The 16,894-nt window shown below is 42.0% G+C and overlaps 1 protein-coding gene across 1 annotated transcript in view; it reads left to right on the top strand.

Annotated features, from left to right (window-relative positions):
* The window catches only part of DKK2 (dickkopf Wnt signaling pathway inhibitor 2), a 145,884-nt gene extending 134,462 nt beyond the window's left edge, over positions 1-11,422 (top strand). Inside the window, exons 3-4 of the mRNA XM_075350531.1 lie at positions 4,459-4,605; positions 6,736-11,422. Of these exons, the coding sequence (XP_075206646.1) occupies positions 4,459-4,605; positions 6,736-6,986 (398 nt within the window). The 3' untranslated portion in view covers positions 6,987-11,422. The remainder of the gene's footprint in view (positions 1-4,458; positions 4,606-6,735) is intronic.
* Positions 11,423-16,894: the final 5,472 nt, after the last annotated feature.

Genomic DNA, 16,894 nt, shown 5'->3' with positions numbered 1-16,894 from the left:
GGTATCTGATAGACGCCATAACATCACAAACTGCTGGGCTTGATGTCAGGTGACCTTACAGCTAGTATCAAGCCTATTTATTACCCCGTTTGCCACTGCACCAGGGCACGGGATGAGCTGGGGTGAAATGCCAGGTTTGGCGCATATAGTGGATGCGCCACTTCTGGGGCACCTGCGGCCTGTTATTTTTAGGCTGTGAAGGGCCAATAACTATGGACCTTCCCACCCTGACAATACCAGACCACAGCTGTCCGCTTTACCTTGGCTGGTGATCCAATTTGGGGGACCCTACTTTTTTTTGTAATTATTATTATTTATAAAATAATTATAAAAAAAGAGCCTGTGGTGACCTCCACATTGGATCACCAACCACGGTAAAGCTGCCAGCTGTGGTTTTCAGGCTACAGCCATCTGCTTTACCCTAGCTGGCTATCAAAAATGGGGGGCTCCACATCACTTTTTTTTTAAACTATTTTTTTAAATAAAAAAATTAATGGGCTTCCCTGTATTTTGATTGCCAGCCAAGGTAAGGCCAGGCAGATGGGGGTGGCCAACCCATAGCTGTCTGCTTTATCTGTGCTGAGAATCAAAAATACTGCAGAGCGCTACATCATTTTTTTATGATTTATTTTTACAGTACTGTGATGTCAGGCAATCAAAATACAGGGAAGCCCATTTTTTTTTAGTTATTTAAATACATAATAAAAAAAAAATATATGGGCTCCTGCTGCATTTTTTTTATTGCTAGCTAAGGGTAATCCAAGCAGCTACTGGCTGCTAACCCCCACTGCTTGGTGTTACCTTCACTGGCAATGGAAAATCCCGGGAAGCATTTTTTATTTTTTTTTGCCAAAAAACTAAAAAAAAAAAAAAAAATGACGTGAGCTTCGCCATATTTTTGTATGCTAGCCAGGTACAGCAGGCAGGTACGGCTACCCCCAACCCGCAGCTGCCTATTTGTACCCGGCCAGGAACTAAAAATATAGGGAAGCCCTTTTTTTAATTATTTCATGAATTTCATGAAATAATTAAAAAAAAAAAAATGACATGGGCTTTGCCCCATTTTTGTGTCCAGCCAGGTACAACTAGGCAGCTGGGGATTGGAATCTGCAGCACAGGTTGGCCCGAGCTTTCTAGGCCCCTCTGCTGCGAATTGCAGTCCGCAGCCGCCCCAGAAAATGGCGCTTTCATAGAAGCGCCATCATCTGGTGCTGTATCCAACTTTTCCAGCAGCCCTGAAGCCAGGTGGCTTGCTGGGTAATAATGAGTTAATACTACCTTTGTTTTACTAGCTAGTATTAAGCCAGAGATTCTTAATGTCAAGCAAGTTTGACCCGGCCATTAAGAATCTCCAATAAAGGGTTAAAAAAAAGACACCACACAGAAAAAATACTTTAATAGAAATAAATACACAGACACACTTAGAGACTCCATGTTTATTACTCCCTCTCATCCCTCCATGATGCATGGTCTTCTGTCTTCTTTCTCCTTCAACCCATGCAGCTCTGCTACATCAGACAGCAAAGCATGGGAGGAAGACGCTGCTGCTCCCAGTGCAGTCTATTCACTCAGTGAGCAAGCAGAGGCTGCGGGCTGGAAGCGGTGGCGTCACTGCTGACAGGCGGGTTACCATAGCAATGGTGCTCCGATCTTGTGACTCCTGGTGCCGCTATTTACCTGCTGTAACAGCTAGTCCCTGCATGTGAGCTGACTCTGTAAAGAGCGCCCACATGCAGGAGTCGACCATGTGCCAGAGCATTTCGCCGGTACACGGAGATGCTTGAACGATCACCACGTACCGGAGAGATGCACTGACAGGACCTAGCAATGACGTCTAGCCATGTGACCAGTCTGTAGACAATGAGATAATAGACACGTGACTGGTCACATGCTATTTCGACATCACGATAGGTCCTATCATCAGTGCTGGTTACCGGGAGGACGCAGCAATTATCGGAAGGAAAAGCGGCGGGAGACAGAGTGCAGGACACGTCGCGGGGACCTGTAAGTGTTATGGCAATGTTTATTAACTGTATGTGTACATGTATAATGTGTTTTTATGTGTTTGTGTTTGCCTCCCATTGTTTTCAATGGGGTTCGAGTGGTTCGTCTAATGTTCGTTGAACGGAGCCTCCGTTCGGCGAACCGAACTCGAACGCTAGGGAGGTGGCTCATCTCTACCAAGCAATTAGGTTTTGGCTGCAGAAAAAAATAGCAAAAAAGCAATAGGTCAATTTAGCTTAGAAAAGAGAAACCACCTGTAATACAAAATCTCTCAATATGTTTAAAAGATAAACATATTGAACTTAATATTATACTTGTATTATATTGTACCTCCCAACTTTAATAGAAAGAAAAAGAGACTCATACTGTGGCATTTTCTATCTAATACTAAGAAACTTCCTTAGGTTCGTCCAGTCCTTTATATGCACCCACACAGATATATTGCTTTTAGTGAGGACCACTAGTGTTCTCACACAGCATAGTACTGTTTTCATAGCTCTACACGATGTCCTCACACATAGTATGATACACACACACAGCGTAGTCCCAGCTCCCCTACATACACACACACACACACACACACACACACACACACACACACACACACACACACACACACATACAGATACACACTATGATGTTCCGAGTATTACATTCCCTCTAAATACAGTTTGATAGTATGATGCCCCTGGCAGTGCATTCGGCCACATATAATGCTTCCACTGTACATGCCCCCATACACAATTTGATATTCTGTACGGTACACCTCCACACACAGTATGATGCCCCCCAGAGTACATTCTCAACACACAGTTTGGTATTCTGTATGGTACACCCCCACACACAGTATCATGCCCCCCAGAGTACATTCGCAAAACAGTATGATATTGATTTTCTGCACGGTACACCTCCACACACAGTATGATGCCCCCCCCCAGAGTACATTCTCTAAATGTGTGAAATAGCCTATGTTGCTAAAAAATAGGAGGATCTCAGATTTTTTGCAATGGTTTAAAGAACAGATTAATTTAATGTAGATCTTATAATTTCCATAGATTTTAAAATAATCTCAAACTTTAGCAGATGACTTTAGTTTCCATTAGTTACTGATTTGAATGGATTTTTTTAGAGATTGAGATATGATTGGTGGGTGGAAAAAATACAGCAAACTGATGATCATTAAGTTTAGCGAGATCCAACTGTGGAAGAACATTATGCTAAGGTAATTACATTTTTAAGTGACCCACCAGAGTGACAACTCTTCGTACATATCTAGATGTTGTAGGTCCGCTCCTTCTGGATCCTTTACGCTTACATTTACACTAAATGCACTAATGATTTCTTATAAAACTAAATGTTCAGTGCGAAAAGCTGGATCTATTTGTACAATCATATTTTACAATGAGAGAAAGAAATGTGGTAAATTGTAACAATATAATAGGAAATAACAACAAGCATACAGTGAAAGTAATGAAAAACTGATGTGGTGTCTGAAATATTCTAAAATATATCCATATGTTTCTTCAAATGATGGAACATTTGAAGAGATCTTAGTGTTTCATGAGCAGAATAAATGCCTTTAATTTTAACTATTTGCCTGGGTGGTCACCATTTTCTTGCCATTAAGCATATAACAGAGCAGCTTTCTATACATCATTTGCTAAAAATTGAGCATTTTAATTGGGATGATTGTAGGGAAATTGTGAGTTTTTATTAAGCGTAAAAGCTTTAAAAAATAAAATTTGTGCGTAATTCTTTTACCTCTTCTGGAAACAGATCCATCTGTTGATATGCTGTTCATCAAATTTGCTCCATACATTTCTACTCTTCTTTTAAAGTATTATTATTATTTTTTTTTTTTTTATCATCCAACCTTGACTTTTTTCCCAAACTTGTATAAAATCGGGTGCTCTCCTCATGTATCACCTCACACTTTTATTTTATGATTTTCTATCTCATTTCCTTATTTTATTTTAAAAATCCTTTTAACATTACATTTCTGTGGGAATGGTACGTCTCTTGAATGGAAACAAAACTATAGAAACTATGGACAAAAGTGAATCATGTAAAACATGGCTCAACGGATGCAGAATAGTATCATGTAATCAGCTAAACTTGCAAAAGTATTCAACCTGAACCATCCATGGAAGGAAAGTCTGTAATGGTATTTCCTGGTGTAAGTAATATCTGTAAAATTTCACCAGGTATACTATGTGTGATACAGTAACTGCTCTGTTCAAATCTCCATGTGCTTCGGCCCATTCTCTTTACATACCCAAAACTAAATTATTGTTTTTGATAGTAAGGACAGTATAGCTACAGAAATGGTGCAACTTTTCGAAATTGAGGAGGTTTATTTTTTTATAGCTGAAGATATACATTACATTTACTGATATATTAATTCTATTTTGACAACTTGACAACTTAAACTCTATATAATATTTTTTTTGACAGGTATATGTATCCCAGTAGCTGAGACTATCCTAACACCTCATATTCCAGAGCTTGAAGTACGCCCAAAGAAGAACAGTCACATGTCTAACAAAGATTTGGGTTGGCAGAATATCGGAAGACATCATTCCAAAATGCCACATATAAAAGGTGAGACTATTGAGACTATAAATAAATTTAAAGTTCTCTGCTCAAAGTTAAAAGGGGTTGTCCTCTACTTGTACAACCCCTTCTTATACCCCATGTTTGCCTCACTAAAATAAATAAAGCTTATACTCACCACCCATGGTGGCGCTATTCCAACCATATCAACCCTTGTTCTCCCAGGGCTCATGGGAGGTTGTTATGTTAGGCGAGCCTTGCACCCAATCATTGCCATCTTCACTGTCAGACGTATAAGTAATCAAGGGGTGGCAAGGGCTGCTGCTGGCTCTCACTTCCTGGTCAAGTTACCTACGCACACAGGTGGAGGTCTGTGGGAACCTCCAATTGTGAGCACAACTAACCTGAGTGATGTCAACGCTCATCGCTGGGGCTCAGACATTCTCTGCCTGAAGTTACAGCATGCGATCATTGTCCTATGGCCTCTTGCTGTCACGTTAGATGTAGTAAAGCTAGGATCATCTTAGGATCTCATGCAGATTACGTCATATTGCAAATAAATTATTTTTTTGTTGTTTGTGTTTATTTCTTTTCACTTACAGATTAGTAATGGGGAGTGTCATAGACTCCTCCCTTTACTAATCTAGGGCTTAGTGGCAGCTGTGAGCTGTCATTAGTCTCTTATTACTCTGAATGCCACTGCACCAGGGCAATCGGGAAGAGCTTGGTAAAGTTCCAGGATTGTCACATCTAATGGATGTAGCAATCCTGCAGGTTGCTATTTTTATGCTGGGGGGCCTATAACCACGGGCCTTTCCAGCCTGAGAATACCAGCACCCTGCTGTTTGGCTTTACCTTGGCTGGGTATCAAATTGGGGGATCATACACTGATTTTAAAATTATTTATTTAAATAATTTTTAATTAATAGCTTCATGTGGTTCCTCTTTCTTTGATACACAGCCAAGATAAGCGCACGTCTGGGGGCTACAGACTGTAGCCATATGCTTTATCTTTGCTGGGTATCATAATATGGAGTGACCCTACAGCAATTTTTAAAAAATGTATTTATCTTTATACCACAATCGACCCGCAAACAGGGTCTGTGATTGGAAGTAGTCATACAAACTGCCACTCAGGGTGGGAGCACAGTCTGACTGCAACCAATCACAGACACCGGTGGGCGGCGGAAGTGTTGAATTTGCATGAGGCTAATGATCGGCCCCAGAAGTAGAATGAGGGGCCAACAGAGCAGTTACAGCCATGCCAAAGATGATTGCTGCAGTCTCCCTATCCCTCCTACCACATTTTCAAGTACCAGATTCTGGCCCCCATAGACTTATATGGGGATTGGCATCCGGCCAGATACCCGGGATAAATTCAAGCAATAGTTTGCTGGGGAAAAAATGTATGCAATTTTGTGCAACAAACTGCACCCAAAAACGTGACAAAAAACACAGCATGCATATGGAGCCTAAATCTTCACTGCTGTTATTTTGAACTGGACATTTGTGTCACTAACATGCACCTTTGTATAACTTTCCCTTTGATAAATGAGTCTAAAAGGAGAATTACAGTATAACCACATCTGTTTTTCTTGCCTGTTTTCAGAGGACAAATTTTTAACCTTTCTTTTACAATTTTGATGCAATTATAATTGTGGCTTTAAATCCTACAATGATTTTTGGGGAAAAATCCGACAAACTGAATAATAAATGTGGACGATAAGCTTTGAAATATTTTAATTTTATTTGAATGTGAAAAGCATTCTATTAAGGCATAGTTCACGTTCATTCTTTTTATTTTTGCCTTGCACTTTGGAAAAACTGATGACAGAATGGATCCAATAGAGCATGGGCCATCGATTTCTCTTTTTTTCCTGGTGTTGTGGCCCTTATAAGACAGGTGCACACTTTGTCTGTTGTATTTCTCATTCCCATAAAAGATAGTGAAAAGATTTTTGTAAGTAAAATAGGACTGTGTTCATCAGATAGGAGTGAGCTCCTTCCAGAAATGGGGCCTGCATTTCTCATGCGGATTGGCTATAAATGTCTAAGATTAGACCCTTTAAAGTTCTTTATGTAGGATGTTAATGAAAGAATAACAGTGTATTTTTTACTGAACACTTTTAATAGATCCTTAATAAAATTGTAATTAACTTCTTTTATACTTCTTGGCAGGACATGAAGGAGATCCCTGTCTTCGGTCAACCGATTGTATTGAAGGTTTTTGCTGTGCTCGACATTTCTGGACCAAAATTTGTAAACCTGTATTACGTCAAGGGGAAGTTTGCACAAAATTAAGAAAAAAAGGCTCTCATGGCTTGGAGATATTTCAGAGATGTGACTGTGCTAAAGGCCTGTCTTGTAAAGTATGGAAAGACGCCACATATTCTTCAAAATCGAGACTACACGTTTGCCAAAAAATATAAGCATTCAGCAAAGAGCTGCTGTTCCGACGGACTGTGAGTTTGCTGTTGGTACAAGAGGGGGGGCGTTCTTTAGAATCATCGGTACTCGAGAACATAAAACACTGAGCTGAAAGGAAATCTATATATTTGAACTGAAGCTATTGGAGCTTATCTGTGTAAATAAACCTTTAGAGACAGTGACATTGCTTTAAAAAAAATTACATTTACTATTGTAACAGTGCATGCCCACTGATTTTACAAAATGTATGAAATTTATTTACGTAGGAATAATCGTTATTTGTGTATTCTGTCAAAATGCTATAACAAGATCCAAACATATTTCTTGAGTTTCCTGTGCTTTGGCATAGGGATTTTTTTTTCCATAGAAAGCAGTGCAGATCATATCCAGGGAATACAGCTATAGCAATTTCTTATGATGATCAATCACGCCGGGTCAGAATTACACTTTATCCTGTTCTTTGTCAGAGTGTTTTTCAGAACACAGAAATTTGGCTCGACCAATTACTGGCAACTTCCATATGCATCTGAGAGCTCAATTATGAATACCAGATCTATGAAGTGTAGAGATTGCTCCAACTGTGCAGATCAGTATTATTAAATTAGACCAATTAGGAAGGACACATGCCTGCTCAACACACGAGACCACTGTAATGGTTAGTGTCCATGTGTCTGCTGTCCAGTATGAAATACTACAGTGATTCCTTGTGGCTTACATAAATTAACATTATGAGAACATGGAATTAAAATGTCTATAAGGCAACACATTAGAATTAAATACTAGGATTTTGCTTTAGCGTGAAGGTTGCTACAGTATGATAGAAAAAGCAGAAAATGCTGGGATCCAATTTATCACCAAATTCTCTTTCTAAATGATAAATGACTTTGCTACATTTTGCAATTATTTATACCTCTTTTCAGTTTTTTGACCATTGGCTTTAAAACAAAATAAAATATTCATATGTTTTTCTGCATTCCATTGTGTTCCATTGTATTAAGCAGCTAGAAGGACATTTATTATCAAAAACTTGTAGAATTGAGGTGTTAGGATCCATCAACGAGAGACATTATGTAATGTCAGATACATTGTAACATGATAGCTCTACACTCTGATAGACTTGTGTTTTATTAAACACTTGAGTACTTCATAAAACAGCTATTTTGGATAATCTTTTCTATAATTTCTACATGGTTTCAATCCTGTTATTTTATTTGATAATATATGAATAAATTCACCAGTGATTTCTTACTTTTTATCAAGTCAATAGTCCACATCCTTAATTTGGCACTGTCCTATGAGAGTTGACTGTGTCCGTCTGTGTAGAAATAATAAATACTCCATCAAATACTCAAATTGTCTCTCCAGGACAGGAGACAAACTCTAGCGCAGCGCCACCTATTGGAAGTAGTGATCCTAAAAGTCAAATGTGGATTTTTAACAATCCTTTGCAAATGACCTAGGATATATAAGCCAGATGAGAATCCCAATTTGCAGACACAGTGTTTCGGGGTGCTTGCCCCTCGTCAGTGTAAAGTATGGGGTGTCTGATCTGGCTCATAAGAAGCTTTGTGGGGACCACGGGGGAACACTATTCTCCTTAAGGAGACTTTGCAAGCCAGTCTGGCTGCCAGTAAAGGGGACTTATAGCTGCCACGCCCCTCTGGGGAATATTCAAATTGTCTCTTCGGGAAAGGAGACAAACTCTAGCGCAGCGCCACCTATTGGAAGTAGCGATCCTAAAAGTCAAATGTGGATTTTTAATAATCCTTTGCATATGACCTAGGATATATAAATCCATTAAAATACTAAAAGCCTATTGTGGCTCCGATGCCCCTGATGATACGCCGACTCACTCACCCTCGTGGCCGGGTTGCATCTTTCTCCGCTGCCCTGTGGAATTCCACGTGTGTTCCTGCTCCTTCCTCCTACCAGGGCCTGTGCACATGAAATGCCCGCACCGGGGCTTGTAGGGCTGTCATGGTCACCGGGCCGGTGGTATTCGGGGTCAGGCTGTGAGTGGCTCGACCCGGCTTCCGTGACCCCGGCGGGTTTCAATAAAAGGGAAAATCTGACAGTCAGTCCGGTGTTACAAGGTTGGGAAGGAAGGAGGGTGACGGGGTTCCTGGGGAGCATGCAATCTGTCACACCGGCCATTGCAGTCTCGGCCTCCTCTGCAGCCGCTCTCCCCCAGGCAATGGTATAGGACAGGAACGGGGGATGCTAGCAGCGCCACCCATGGTATGCGGCCAGGTGTTTAGCCCCACTGCATAGTCTCTCTCCGGGGCAGGTGTTACAGGCGGTCGGGTGGAATCACTCCCCACGGGTGGAGCGGGGGAGCCCCGGGAGGTTAATGAGACCCAGGGCACGAGTCCTCAGGGACACCAGGGGCACAGAGCGGTGGCATTACTCACACCAGTCACGGAGTGCGGTTCCAGTTGTTCTTTATTTAAAGTCCGTTCCACATTGCACCCGGGTGCTGGTGTTTGCCGCCTGTAGCCTCTGATCAGTCCCGGGCAGGTAGGAAGAAGGGTCCGGTGGAGTGATCTGGGGGTCCCTCTCTTTTCGTGCGTTACTGCTATCCCCATGGATGGAGCATCTTGGGGACCCGCCGCCATTCTGTTCCTCTCTTGCCCGGTAGGGAGCACTACACCAACCGCCACCAGGTACAACGTTCTCCAAAGATCCCCAGTCTTCAGCTCCATTCCCTTCCTCAGATGTTATCAGCCCTGGTCTTGTGGCATCTCCTCAGCAGGAGCTGCTCTCTGTGGAGGTCTGCACTCTCTAGCAGCCTCGGACGTTCTGACTAAACTTTCTGTCTGCTCTGCACTTCACTCCTCACTTCAGGCCCCCCTCTCATCAGGTTGTCATGGGGACCTGCGCACCTGCTCGATAAGGAGACAGGATGAGTCATGCAGGCTAAAACTACATGCTGAAAAGCTTTTTAACTCCTTCCTGCTAGTGTGTGTGTGTGGACTCTTCTCCTCCTGCCCAGGAAAAAATGGGGTAACATTTAATACCCTGTAATGACCCGGTTGCAAGGGCGTTACACACACCTCACAGGTCCTGTGAGTATGGGATTAAGGTGCGCAAGTGCACACCTGCCCTTCTCATAGCATGCAATTTCCCAGAAATGCCTTTCATCCTATGGCTGAGAGACATTAGGTATTTAAGGCATCCTCCCACTAGGGGAGATTCCTGTGTAACACCATTAGATAGTTAGTCTTCCATCTGCTAGCTAGTTGTCAGGTCCCATAGTTCCTGTGTCTGTCATTTGTACCTGTCTTCCCATACCCACCTGTCCCTACTGTGCCCACCAAACCTGTACATATCCACCCTTCTGTCTGCCTCAGCCATCTTGCCTGTATCTGCCTGCACCTGAGTCCGTCCCTGCCCTGAGGGTCAGCTGCCATAGTCCCAGTCACTGCCCTTGGAGTGGTACCTAGCATTCTGCCTCACAGTGGGTGCTTAGTTAAACCTGTCCTACTAAAGGGTAAGCCTGGATCCCTCTGTGGTCCAGTGAGAGCATTACACCTATGTTACAATTGATAATATAGACTATGAATGATGTTTAAAAAGGTATGATCTGTAACTAGAGTACAGACTACAGATTTATACCTTATGAAGTGTAACATTTAAATTGTCACTGTTATTTCAGTAAATGTATTAATAGTAGAGATGAATATAATAAACTTTATATTTTTTCTTCCTTCACTTCTGAACCACTTCTTACCCTTCCCCTGCTTTCTGAGCCATTCTTCTTTGCATTCCACAACAAATAAGTCTTGGTCATGGCAAGGCAGCCAAGCACAGTGAGGTGTCAGACTACAGAACCTGTTATAGAAAGGATTGATAAGCACTCTGCATGATGATAAAGAGGTAAACACAGGCAGATTGTGCTGAAGCTTCAAACAACTGTTTTAGCTTGCTCCAGAGCTGGATTCACAGGCACACAGCTTAGTACTGCTGTAAAATATCTTTTATCCTGCTATTTCTGCTTCAGTCTAGTGTGCTACAAAAAAATATTAGCAAGAACTTATCTATTTCTATGTGCACTACATGAAATACATCATAGCCTACCAGCTAAGGTGGCTGAAAATTAAAAAATAGAGTCAACATAAAGGAAAATTGGTGAAAAATGCAGGATACAAGTCATATAATGAATGTTATTCCTCATGTTCACATAAGATATCTTATTACTTGAAAGAACGGAATGCTTTAACTTAGGATATCCAGCCATTTATTGGTGTAATATTTTTCTTGAGTATTATTTTAGGCAGTTTTTTTATTTGCAGAGACAAAATTACAAACAAATTGTAATTGGCAACAAACTATTGATAGTTCTCCAATATACTCTTCAAAGTACCTCCAAACTGGAGTTATCTTCTTATTAAACTGTATATATTTTTTAAACAGTCAAGATTAAATTCGCATTATATATCTGTGGTGTAGAGTGATTTATTTGACATTGATATTTTTAGGTGTTTTATTTATATTTCTTATAAAAGCTTTTTTTACAATATTTTCTTTGGATATTGATTTGATATCCGGTCCTATAAGGTTTCTGGATGTGGTGGTGCTCCCATCTTGTGTATAGAAAATTTATTCCTGGGCAAATAATTGAGGTTTTTATGAATTTACATCATGGAGAAGTTTATACACCTCATTCATACTTCTTGTTTCTTCTGAATCCACTTCTGACTTCATTTTTACAATAGTTTTTTGAGTCAGTCTCTCTTCTGGCTGTGTGTGAAATCATCCTAATGGTACGGGTCCACTAGCGCATAGCTTCCGATGTGATATGCTAATGACCCTCTTGCAATCGCATCACAGGTGTGGAGAAGACGGAAAGAGCACTTTCTCTCCATCTTCTCCGCTGCCTGTCTATTCATATATCGCACTGCATTAGGATTACATGCAAGTGGAGTGCGATGTTTCACATGCACCCATAGACTTGTAGGGGGACGCATGAGCCAAGACTCACTGCCAAACGCAGCATGTTGAGATTCATTCTGCATGCCGCTATGGCATGAGAAATGAATCACAGATAGATACTACCCCATAGTTTTGCACTAGAGTGAGAGCAATCCGATGTTTTATCGGATTGCACTCGTCCGTGCAAAATGCAAGTGGAACCGAACCCTTAAGGTGATATGCAATAATAACACAAGTAAACTAATTAACAAACACACTTGCCTTCTAATGTCCTACATTTCCAATATCCATACATTGAAATGGGAGGAACCTGATCTTTATGATCAGTACAATCGCTTTCATTGCATAGCAAAGACTGACTATGGGAAGATGCAGCACAGTTCTATCAAACTGAACAATAACTGTGCAGCTATGTGCATAATCCAGTGCCTGAAGTGCTACGGTAAAGGGTATTGAAGCGAACTTAATACTGATTCCCCTATATTCTCAGTATTAGACCTTGGGTCCACTTGCACATAGCTTCCAATGTGAGAGCATCGAAAGCGATATGCTAATGACCCTCTGCTGCAATTGTGAGCTGAGGGTGATGCGACTGTAATGCGATCTTGCCAATATGGCAAGAGAAATGAATCACAGATGGACACTGCCCCATAGTTTTGCACTAGTGCGAGTGTAGTCAGATGTTTTATCGGATTACACTCGCCCCTGCAAAACGCAAGTGGAACTAAGGCCAAAGTGGTACATTGACATTTTAGGCGATTTGTCCATATCGAATTGCAAGCCTTAATGTTGCACATTGCAGAAGATTGAATTAGCCAAAAATGACACCCATGACCTCAGACATGGTCAGGCAGGCTTTCCCACAATGCTTTGCAGCTTTCACATCACATCACAAGGTATAGTACAGCCAATATGAAAGGACTATCATAGCCTCTATACAAGCAGAGGCTGGGAAATGCAGCAGCCATTGTGCGGAGGATGTTTTTTAAACCAACAAATATAGGGGATTAGTGGTATCTAAACTACAAGACCTAAACAGAACCTATAGATGGTTTCCTGACCTTGTGTCCCGCCCATCGGACCTCAGCTGCGGAGGATGGGCCGGTACTTAGGAGGGGCGGGGCGGCGCTAAGGAGGGGTGGGCCAGCACAGAAGAGGAGAGGGAGAGATTTATCTCCCTCTCTCCTCCGTAGCCGGCTATTGCCATTCTCGCCCTGTACTCGCGATACACTGCACTGCACGTTCTTCAAAGCACATTTTGACAAAGCTGATTGAAACTGGAGTGAAAATGACAAAAGTTGTAAAATGTTTGCTCAACTGAAGCGGGCTTTACATGCTACGATACCGTTAATGACTTATCGTCGGGGTCACGTTGTTTGTGACACACATCCAGTGTCATTAATGATATCGCAGCGTGTAACACATAAGAGCGATCTTAAATGATCGCAAAACAGGGAAAAATCGTTTGCTGTGGAGAGGTCGTCCTAAAACAAAAAAATCATTTTCAGGATGTTAGCGATGTTGTTCCTCATTCCTGCGGCAGCACACATCGCTGTGTGTGACACCGCAGGAGCGACAAACATTTCCTTACCTGCCTCCATCGGCAATGCGGAAGGAAGGAGGTGGGCGGGATGTTCACGTCCCGCTCATCTCCGCCCCTCCGCTTCTATTGGCCACCTGCCGTGTGACGTCGCTGTGATGCCGCACGAACCGTCCCCTTAGGAAGGAGGCGGTTCGCAGGCCAGAGTGACGTCGCAGGGCAGGTAAGTGCGTGTGACTGGAGTAAACAAGTTGTGCGCAACTGGCAGCGATTTGCCCATGTCGCACAACTGACGGGGGCGGGTACGATTGCTTGCGATCTCGCTAGCGAGAGCGCAGTGTGTAAAGCCTGCTTTAGTATTACTGCATGCAGAAATGTTAAAGTCTAATTCAGAGAATGTCAGCTTCCCACTTGAAGATACACCAAACAGATTTCACAGTTTGATTAGTAGAACCATATGAAGTTGTCATGTCCCCACCAGAGTCCACTCCTGACACTTCTGCTTCGATCACCAGGTGACGCCGTGCTCCCGCCGTGGACTTTGCTGGTGATAAGAGAGGAGTCAATGCCAGTGGGTCTGGTGGGTGCAGGCTTCGTTCATCCACTAAAGTGGTTTTCTTGGGACCGGCAGTACCACTGGCTGACTGTAGGTAGCGTGTGTCTTCCAGCTGAAGTTACCACCATTCAGCTACAGCCAATGGAAAGACACCACACCCTCCTAATTCCCCCTCCTGTCTGCTGGTCACTGCCAGAGATAGTTTTGTATTCCTGCCTTCTGGTTCCCGCTCTGTTCGGAATAGTGATCCCTGTGTTTTGACCTCTGCCTGTTCTCTGTTTACCCTTCTGCCTCCCGTTCTTGTACCTCACTGCCAGATCCGGATTTGACCTCTGCCTGGTTTCCTGACTACATCCTTGTCTGCCAATTTTGTCCATGTTCTGTATCTCCTGGTTTGACCCTGCCTGACTACTACTCTCCTCTAGACTGCAGCCTTCCACAGGTAGTGATCTCCGGGGCCCTGTGTAATTCAAAATCCCTGTATAGAGGTTAAAGGGTTACAGGGTTCTCAGTGTCCTGCTCTGTGAGCAGCTTTCCTGTAGCCCGTGACAGCCAGTCTGAGTCTGTGATTCCAGGCAGGCATTAGAGAAGTAAAACAAATCTAGCAAAATGATCTTCATAAATACTCTTAACATTGTATGGAGGGATTACGATAATGTTCTATGGAGGGATTTATTAGTAGGTTTCCTCAGATGTATTTTTATATGCAATGAGTAAGGTGTAGCCGAAACGTGTCTGCAAAATGTTTTTACTATTTCATGAAACTGTGACTTCTGAATTTTTAGGAACGCTTTTTTGGATCCTAATAAAGGAGACTTTTTGAAAATCATTTTTGCTGGATTTGTTTTACTTCATAAATATTTAAAGTGTTTCAGGCTAGTTTTCTGGCATAAACACTATTCATCAAGGCAAATTGTTTTGAAAAGCTGCAAAATTTTGCCGCAACTTAGAGTTGCAGAAAAGTTTTGTGACTTTTGGAGTTTTCCCACTAATGGCTTCCAGCGACCCCAAAATGAGCAGAGCTGGGTTGAGCTAGGGCTTGACTGGGGAAGGGTATGATGCCACAGCTTGCTTAATTCATGAAGAAAATCTTACACCAGAGGGCCACTCCACTTGTCAGATGCTCCTAACTTATGAACTTTTTCATGAATCAGGGGCATCTGATTGGACCATTCACCCTCATCAAGACCAGAAAGAAAATGCATGGTCTTGGTTAATGGGGGCCTTTAATTTATCGACCCTATGGGGCTTTTTAATTCCTGAAGATAAAGCTGGGGTTACCCATACAATAAGGTTATCTCATTCTGAATCTGACCAACGGATTGTCAGAATAATTTTATTTTGACTTCAATATAGTTACATGAATAGGTAAAACTCAAATGCCATATGCTGTACAGTCACCTTTTTTGACAGGAACCCTTTCTTAAATGTATTAAATCTTTATGTTTGTGTTATTTATCATAATGGTTAAGTTTCTTAAAGGGAATTTGTCAGTAGGTTCAACCATAGTGATGGGTGAATACTAAAATACTCTGGTGCTCGGTACTCGACTCAAGCAATTTGTAATGCTCGAGTACTTGTCTTGAGAAATGAGCATAATGGAAGTCAATGGTCAATAAAACATTCCAACCTGTCTCCTCCTTACATCTATGACCTAGTCTCCCAGTACTTACCTGCACGCAACCTCAGATTCTCACAAGATCTCTTTCTCCACTCCTCTCTTATCTCCTCTTCCCACAATCGCGTAGAAGATTTCTCCCGTGCCTCCCCCATACTCTGGAACGCTCTACCTCAGCATATCAGACTCTCCCCTACCATGGAAAGCTTCAAGAGGAACCTCAAGACCCATGTCTTCCAACAAGCCTACAACCTACAATAACCCTCAGTCCAGTACACCACTGTGCAACCAGCTCTGCCCTCACCTATTGTACCATCACCCATTCCCTGTAGACTGTGAGCCCTCGCGGGCAGGGTCCTCTCTCCTCCTATACCAGTCTGTTTTGTACTGTTAATGATTGTTGTACATATACCCTCTTTCACTTGTAAAGCGCCATGGAATAAATGGCACTATAATAATAAATAATAATAATAAAACTGAAGATAACATGGATTTAACAGGTAATAATGTTAGGAAACATTTTTTTATTAAATAATGACTTATATATAAGGCAAATGTAACTATTGAGAAAAGTGGCATTTTTCACCCCTTAGGCTATGTTCACATGTAGCATTTTTGCTACGTTTTTGCACTCTCATTGCTTTCAATGCTGAAAAAATGCTGCAAAACTGCTGAAAGAATTGGCATGCTCATTGACTGGTGAAACCTATGCACTAAGTACAAGGCCTATCAAAAATTGAAAGGAGGGCTTGCAATACACCATGGAATACATATAGAGGATGGAAACAGAAAGCATTTTTTCCCCATTTGAAAACAGTGGGACTCCTAGACTGATAAAATGTGTGCACTATGTGCAAGGAATGCCAAAAATTATATGGAGGAACTCCAATACACCCTGGAACATACATAGAGTAGGGCCTCAGAAACACATATTAAGAAGGAGTGGGACTTCTTTGGCCAACAACAAGGAGTCTTGGACGCCACTACTCAGAGTAGAAGTGACACAACAAGGACCATCAGACATCCAACTCCGCTTTTACTCCAACAAAGGTGGGCAGCAGTTTCTCGTGCTGGCTCAGGGTATCAGGAAGCCCTTATGCTTTAAATTAACTACAGCAAATGTTTTTTTTATCCCCTTGGACACCTCTGCTAATTTAAATTCATGAAGTATGCAGGGGGAACTTCTGCAACACATTCCAGAGGAAGCAACACAAGTCCTTTGTCTATTTATTCACACAAGAGGTGCATTTGGGCCGTTCTCCCA

The sequence above is a fragment of the Anomaloglossus baeobatrachus genome, chromosome 1, assembly GCF_048569485.1.
Source record: "Anomaloglossus baeobatrachus isolate aAnoBae1 chromosome 1, aAnoBae1.hap1, whole genome shotgun sequence".
Lineage (NCBI taxonomy): Eukaryota > Metazoa > Chordata > Amphibia > Anura > Aromobatidae > Anomaloglossus > Anomaloglossus baeobatrachus.
This window is presented reverse-complemented; position numbering and strand designations above follow the sequence as displayed.